The sequence below is a fragment of the Acyrthosiphon pisum genome, chromosome X (assembly GCF_005508785.2).
Source record: "Acyrthosiphon pisum isolate AL4f chromosome X, pea_aphid_22Mar2018_4r6ur, whole genome shotgun sequence".
In the NCBI taxonomy this organism is placed as follows: Eukaryota; Metazoa; Arthropoda; class Insecta; order Hemiptera; family Aphididae; genus Acyrthosiphon; species Acyrthosiphon pisum.
Window position 1 is genome coordinate 19,744,848 of NC_042493.1, and position 8,389 is coordinate 19,753,236.

Here is an 8,389-nt window from a genome sequence, read left to right on the forward strand (position 1 = left end):
AATTTGATTTATGACTATGAAGCTAGGAGGTAAATTTATATTTTAAAGATCTAAAATAATTATTAATTTTTATATAGGTATTTTCAAATATAGCGATTATATCCTGGTAAAATTTCACATAAACTAGAATTTGTTTACAAAAATCCAAGTTGTCATGTAGTGAAGGGTTATTATTTATATACCTACTATTCTAAATAATTTATAATACAAAGTCTATTTTTCTGTTTTTCATACGAGAAAATCGTTCAATAATTTCATCCACTGGGTATATTTATTTCTTGATAAATGTGCAATAGTGAAAGCCCGCATAAGCGATCCTGGCCCATTTTTGAACGTAGCCATATTTTTAGTCTACAGCACAAGCATAAAATAAAGCAAATCTATAATATAAAAATGAATCGCAGAATGTGTAGGTAAGCGCATAACTCAACAACGCCTGGACCAATTGGGCCAATTTTTTTTTTTAATGTTCGTTGAAGTCTAAGGATGGTTTTTACAGCAAAAAAAAATCGAATAATTGCTGGGAAGACACCAAAAACAGCCCTTACTTACTATAATATGGATAGTATAATATTGATCGTCTCCATGGCAATGTAATCACTGATCAAGAACATAATCTACGGTAGTCGATTATCTGTGAGCTCCCTGTTAATGAACGATTAAAATTATTGGCGATTCCAAGCAAATATAGAGAGCGCTCTTCTCTTATCACAACTGATAATGAAATGTAGGTAATACTCGTAATGACTAATGGTCACCAGTTGTAGTCAACACTCTCCAAGTCAGTTATACGGCTTATAACATAATATTAAAATTATTCTGTAATTTAGTTGTTATTTTGAATTATTAAATTATGTCTGTAATTGAAATTATTGATATTATGGACTATGTAGGTGATGGTAAACGCCCGTTTGTTGAGGGCTCAGAGATATTAAAATATAACCACATAATAGAGTTTGGTTTAAAAGAGCAAACAAAAAATAAACTCGTTATTATGGCTTTGTGTTTGCAAACCTCCAACATTAATGGTCATCCTCATGAAGTTTTAGTAACAAAAACTATTCATGAAGGTAATGTGAATGTGTCAGGTTCCTGCTCATGTAAAGCAGGCACGGGGAAGTGTAAGCATGTTGTTGGCGTTATTCTTAAGTTACAGAAGTAAGTAAAATGTATTCTTTTTTTTTTAAAAGAATTTAAACTTTGATATACTTAATAGTAATTAAGTACTTTATAATATTTACAGAACTTCAATTGACAGTTTGGAGGAATTGAGTTGTACTGAATTATGCCAACAGTGGGGAAAGGTTAAAAGTATTGGAACTGAGATGTACCAAACAATCCCAGTAAAAAAATTTTGTCATGTCGAAAAGTATATTTCTCCATATTCAGAAACTTTGCCAGATGTATTACCAAATAATATTGAGGAAATTGTATATGAAACTTTAATTGAAGGTATTGAATTAGATCCCAATATATCTGATAAGTTTAAGATTCATTTCGATGTACCTCAAGGGGGTCATTTATCATCTAATGCTGGGTTGCATAAACAATTTATAAATTTAATGGACCAATAGTAGGCCACTAAATCGTGTTTAAGGGACCTTTAGCTCACTATTGATTCATTAAATGTTTTGTGTAACCGGACACTACTGTTTTTATTATTTTTTAATTAAGTAAATTCTCTTTTTAGTCACAGTAATTGTTTGTATCTGCAGTATTTGTTTGAATTTGTATTTAAAATTATATTCAGTAATTCGTTATTATTTTTAATTTAATAACTTAGTTTACACAAATTCTTTATTTTATTTAAAAGTAGGTAGTTATTAGTCCTTTATTATTGAGAAGAAAAATGTTTTATATCGTAATGAATTAAAATAAAATAAACTCATAGTTTGCTTGTATCATTATGTATAAATATTTGTTTTCAAAATCCAGTTATTCCAATTATTGGTTGGGAAATATTAACTATTCAAATTCAATATTTAATTTCACTTGAGAGCCAGATGCGAAGGCATGTAAAATACATTTCTGGAACACTAAATGGTTTGTAGCAGTTGTTTTACCACTAATGAAACCATGCTGGTCAATAGATACTAGCGAAGAAAGCAACGGTGTTGTTTTTTTAGATATAATTGATTCAAACATTTTAGGTATAATAGAAAGTAGACAGATTGGGCGATAATTCGATATACTAGTTACATCACAGCTCTTTGAAATAGGCATAATATAACTTAATTACCAGATTGTTGGAAACAAACCAGTTAATAAAGATAGATTGAATAAATGTAACAAAGGAAGTGTTAATACAAATTTACAATTTATAAAAAAAATACTCGGTATCATATCAGGACCCGGGTTTGACTTGAGGGTAATCATATCTAATTCATTAAGAACGTCAGTGGCATTTAAGACCAAATAACATAAATTTAGCTGAGATAAATTAAAACCTGTGGAGATTGTAGTAGGATCATGTGAGGTTGAGGCTGGTATTGACGCATCAAAAACACTTGAATCGTATACGAATAACTAGAACGTACGAAATATTAAAAATGTAGTTGGTAACTCTGTAAAATGTCTATCTTATCACAGGGTTTTAAAATATTTTGTACGTTATCACAGCCGATCACCGTGGTTTTAGCACAGAATTTTATTATGGTTTATGGTAATGACCAATGATTATGCCATTATGGCAAAATAATTTTTAACTTTGTAATGAATATAATTATTTATTCATGGTGAAGTACTGATTAATGATTACAGCTTGCTGCTTACTCATTGTTGTTTTTTGTTTTGTTGTAATATTTCCGACAGTTTTCAAACTATAGAAAAAAATAACAAATAAAATAAAATCCTTGTTTAGAACAAAAATGTGTAAATGAGTGTAACACAATAACTGAAGACAAATAAATTATATTTAACACATATTGGAAAGATTTTGAAAACAATATCTTTCTTTTGCTATTTATCAGATTTTTCAAAATATCAGTGTATCAACTTGCAGACGAATATATTTAGCTATTTTACCGCTACTAGGTTCAATAATTGAAAATTTGATTTACTGGCCCTCAAAAGATAAAATAACGTCCAATATTCCATTTGGTTTCAAAAACTTTTGTAATGTAAGGGTGGTCTTAGATTGCACTGAAATACTAGCTCAAAAGCCAAAATGATTGTCTTGTAAATCAAACTTTATTATTATTATAAGTCAGAATTCACACTTATGTTTTTAATAGGTGTTTCCCCGGCAGGTCTTATCAAGTTTGTAAGTAAAGCCTTACGGGGGTAGAACTTCTGATAATGTAATATACCAACAAAGTCATTTGATTGAATTACTTAATAGATCGGATGCTAGAATGGTACATAAAAGTATCGTTTAAACTGATTCGCATTTTGTAAAAATCACATAACCAGATTCAATTACACATTTGGAATAGTTTAATTTTTTGAAAATAGTTTAAAGTGTTTTATACATTTTAAATATGTAGCAGAACAGCTCTCTACGTAATAGATAATACTAATATTAATTAATAATAATATATTAAATATTAATATAGATACCGTTCTGTTGGTATTATTATAAAGAAGGATCGATGACCTTGGGACCGCATTCCAAATAGGACGTACACATAAGATAAAATCTCATCTATACGAATACCCAAATTATCATGTTATATTAAACACGACGCAATATTAAACTAAAACTACATCATATATATAATTGTACATTATATATATGATAATATGATATATGTGTTCTATATATACAGTGGCGTGCGAACTGCTTTTTGACCAAGGGCCAAATACAGAATACCTACCCACCTAAAATTAATATTTACAGTTAAAAGCCAAGGGTGATATTATGTTATATAGAAAAAAAAATGTATACGTCATGTATAGTATTAAAATATATTTTATAACATTAACGTTTAAAATTTAATATATATTATATTTATGCATACATAAAATGTTTAACAATTAATATTTAATTATTTAACAAGTAATGACTTCTTCATTTCATAAATTGATAACTCTAACTTATCTATCGCTTCATCATGTTAATAGAATTGGTAAAATCATTTTCACATGATATCAAAATAAGACTTTCCAATCTACTTTGTGCCATTTTTGACAAGAGTATAGTTTTAACGAGTTTGAGTATTGAAAATGACCGATCACAAGAAACAGAAGTTGTTGGAATGGTAGGTACACAAATGTTTATAAACAAGGTATAAATTCGGGAAAGCTGTAATTAAGTCAAATGAATTAAGTAGTTGAAGCAATTAGAGTGATGTCATTTTCTAAGAACATTTTATGTTGGCGTCTTGAGATTCATTTGCATGTTTTTCATCAGATTCATTTTCATGTTCATTATCATCGGAAAAATTAATTTCAGTGTAATGGTGAACTTTTTCTGGGTTAATTTTAGATTAATATTCTAAAGAACTTTTTAGAAAATACAGTATATTCAATACGTAGTGCATCTTGATCAATCTGAGGAATCTATATTTTCAAAGAATCAAACATATCGTCAGGACATAGTTCTCCTTGATTGGCACTCATTAGTCTATCATGTGTTAAAAAAGTCATGTCTTTAAGAATATCATTTGATTTTTCAAATCGTGTTGTTATTGATATTATTATTTTATCAATGACTAGAAAATATGATTTAGATTTGAAATTATTTCATCAAACATTCTTTTTGATGTATATAGATTGATACATACAGGAACAGCGGAGAATAACCCAGGAATCAGAGGGGTAGGCATAATAATGAGTAAGGCTATTGGGAAAAAAGTTAAAGGATTTGTACAGTACAACGAAAGAATAATATTAGTCAAAATCAAAACGAAATCGGCATGGAATGCAAAGAAGTAGAGGTACAAATGAGGAATGGTAGCAGAGATGCAGCGTATAAATTCAGTTAAAAATTTCTTTAACGATTATAAACCAAATAGGGGGGCAATAGAGGATAATAACGGAGTAATTATTTACGAAGACATACAGAGAGGGGACGTATGGAAGAAGAATCTTGAACAGCTATATGAGGGGCCAGAACTCCCAGGACAAGAAATAGAGCATGAAGAAGTAATGGACAATAGCTCAAATTATAGTGTATTGAGAGAAGAATTTGATAAAGCACTTAGAGATCTAAAAACGAAGAAGCCAGCAAGAATTGACGAAATCCAAGCAGAACTTTGGAAAGAATCTGGCGAAAGCATGCGTAATGAGCTTTTTAAACTCATAAAGGAAATATTTAACTCAGGAGAATTTCATCTAGACTTTACCAAGTGTAAGATTATTCCTATTCCGAAAAAAGCAACCGCGAACAAATGTGATCAGTACCGTACAATTAGCTTGCTGACACACGTGTCAAAAATACTCATGTCAAGAAGAATGGAATATAAGATCGATGCCATAATATCAGAAGACCAGTTTGGGTTCAGAAAAAACTTGGGTACAAGAGAAGCAATATTAGCTTTAAGAATAATTATCGAGAAAAGAATTAGAAAAGATAAGCCTACATACATAGCTTTTGTTGATATAGAAAAAGCGTTCGACAATGTCAACTGGGCAATAATGTTCAAGATACTCAAAAGAGCGGGTATAGAATACACTGAACGGAGACTACTCTTTAAACAGCTGTTATACGATTTGGTGAAACTGAGGAAGAAGCACGCATAAGAAAAGGAGTAAGGCAGGGTTGAATCTCTCACCTAGCATATTCTATGCATACATCCAAGAGACAATTGACATAATAAGAGAGAAAATACAATTGGGTATAGAGATAAATGACAGGAAAATCGATATGCTGCGATTTTCAGATGGTATAGCAGTCATAGCGGAAAATGAAGAAGATTTACAAAGGATGCTGAGATATATGGAAGAAACTCTGCTCAATGAACTGAGCATGAAAATAAATACGCAAAAGACCAAAGTTCTCGTATGCAGCAGGAACAATAATATTACGACAAGAATACATCTGCAAAATAACCAAGAAATTAAGCAAGTAGAAGAGTTCGCATACTTGGGAAGCATAGTAAGGAAAGATGGTAGAAGTAAAAAAGAAATAGTTAAGCGAATATGCCAAGCTAAGAAAGCATTTAACAAAAAAAGAGGACTTTTTACTTCAAAAAGTATTGGCGTACGCACCAGAATAAATCTTCTGATGACATACGTATAGATTATAATGCTGTTTGGCAGCGAAACGTGGACGATTGCCAAAGCAGAGCGGAGAAGAATAGAAGCTTTCGAGATGTGGTGTTTCAGAAGAATGCTTAAAATAAGTTGGACGCACATGGTATCAAACGAGGAAGTATTAGAAAGAATGTCCGTGAAGAACTTTATGGAGTAGTATCAAGAAAAGGAGAAATGAATGGATTGGACATGTATTGAGACATGGTGGGTTGCTAGGATTAATCATAGAAGGCTACATGGAATATATGCAACAAATAATAGAGGACCAAGGGTGTACTTCTTATAAAGAGACAAAGAGGAAGGCAAGTAACAGGTAAGAGTGGAGAATTGCTACAAACCAATCTCAGGATTGAATACTGAAGAAGATGATGGAAGTGTTCTATATTAGTTATTTGCACAATATTTTCTTTTTACTTTAATTTAACCGCACAATGTACATTTAAAAATACATATAACGAGGAATGATTTATATAAAATTAAGTATTTTGTTAGACTCACAGCTCTGCTGTTGTATCCAACCTGATATTGGTAGTTGACCGTAGATGTTGGTCCTTGATACGTTGTGGGGTGCTGCAGACGCACGACTCCAATGGACAATGGCAGCACGGCACGGACGATTTTCGTAATTTAGTAAATAATATAAACAGCGGCACAGATCGGACGGCAGTAATATGTGTTCACGATGAGTGTATAAAGTGGTTTACGCGGTGCGTGTATGTGCGAGTAGGTACGGCGACGATACTTCAACGACAAACCGTAAATAAACGGTTAGACGGGAATATTATAATAATGCGTACGGTTTATTACGAAACGGACACGACAGTCGTTCGCGCTGTATGAACCTAAGTAGGTCCCAGACATGACGAAGAGTATACGGCAGCACTGTTCGGGCGACGGCGGCGTTAAACGAATTTCTCGTCTGCGCTGTATGAACCTAAATAGGTCCCAGTCACAGACGAGAGTAGACGGCGGCAGCGGCGGCTCGGCGTTAAACGAATTTCTCGTCTGCACTGTATGAACCTAAAGAAGAGGTCCCAGTCACAGAGGAGAAGAAATGGTGGAGGGACGGCGGACTTGGTCGCACTGTATGAACCTAAATAGTAAATAGGCTCCAGATACGGCAAGTAGCTACGACTGTGTGTCAGTTGTGGCGGCTGATGGGGCTATATATACACTGGTTCGACGTCCGTGACAAATGACAATCATGATTTGCCGAGTGTGGGTGCCTTAATGTGGTATTAGGTGGTATTCTGCTGTTGGATCTGTTCGTGTTGATGATGGTTGATGGTAAGAAAGACGCACTTCATGCTGCTGCTATTGTTTTGTAGTTTTAATTAATTAAGAAACGGTAATTATCGATGGTATCACGCTGTTCCTAACTGACTGAGTGGTACGTGTGCCCGATGCTTGTTGTTGGACACACCACACTTGATAGTTCGCGTTCCGTTGTAATTCCGAACGTATTGGCAGTACACTGCGCGCGCTAGTGACTACGCTTATACACAGTATGTACAGACAATTATATAGGTAACATTCCGTCTCGTTACACTTCGTACTTCTCAAAAACCACTTTTATAACCATAAGCGCAACTAGACCTCTACAACGTGGGGTGCTAAATCTGTGAAAGCATCACAGAGCCGTGGGGGCTCTGTGCCCCACACCCCCCTACACATAGACCTACATTAATCGATACATTAAAACTTTAAATTACATTTTAAGACACTTCACAAAAATAAACAAAATTTATAATATTCATTTTTTACTACAATATCAGAAACATATTGGAACATTTTAATTTCATAATCTTGTTAAATAAATAATAATTTATACATTTTAAATCAGAAAAATTTTTCTGGGTTTCAATATTTATTCAAAATAATTTCGGTGTTTAGCTGATTGAATAAATGTTTTTCAATATTCGACAAAGATAAATAGGTAAACCTTTGCTAAAGCACGTTTGATCTTAGCCAATTTTTTGTTCAACGCATTCTCGAAAAACTTTGCTCACAAGTAGCAGAGCTTACCGGAATTGTGATTGCAATTTGCATAAGTTTATATAAATTTGGGAAGGAATTTTTTTATTTTTTCATTCATATCTTTTAGTGTAATGTTTGGTGCTGGGCTATTATTAACAACCATAATTTCAGTTTTTAATACATCAAGCTTTACACTTAAAATACCCGATATTAGGGC

The 8,389-nt window shown here is 32.6% G+C and overlaps 1 protein-coding gene across 1 annotated transcript; it reads left to right on the forward strand.

Moving 5' to 3' along the window:
• The first annotated feature begins 835 nt into the window (after nucleotides 1–835).
• Nucleotides 836–1,709, forward strand: LOC100574352. The gene is made up of 2 exons (XM_003240227.4): nucleotides 836–1,158; nucleotides 1,244–1,709. The coding sequence occupies exons 1-2, from the start codon at nucleotides 854–856 to the stop codon at nucleotides 1,572–1,574; spliced, it is 636 nt and encodes a 211-aa protein (XP_003240275.2). The 5' UTR covers nucleotides 836–853; the 3' UTR covers nucleotides 1,575–1,709.
• The last annotated feature ends 6,680 nt before the right edge of the window (nucleotides 1,710–8,389 follow it).

Bases quoted from the DNA above. Each gene is read 5' to 3' on its own strand.
- LOC100574352 (XM_003240227.4), top strand. From the start codon at position 854: ATGTCTGTAATTGAAATTATTGATATTATGGACTATGTAGGTGATGGT. The intron at 1,159-1,243 runs GTAAGTAAAATG...TAATATTTACAG, and splicing joins GTTATTCTTAAGTTACAGAA to AACTTCAATTGACAGTTTGG.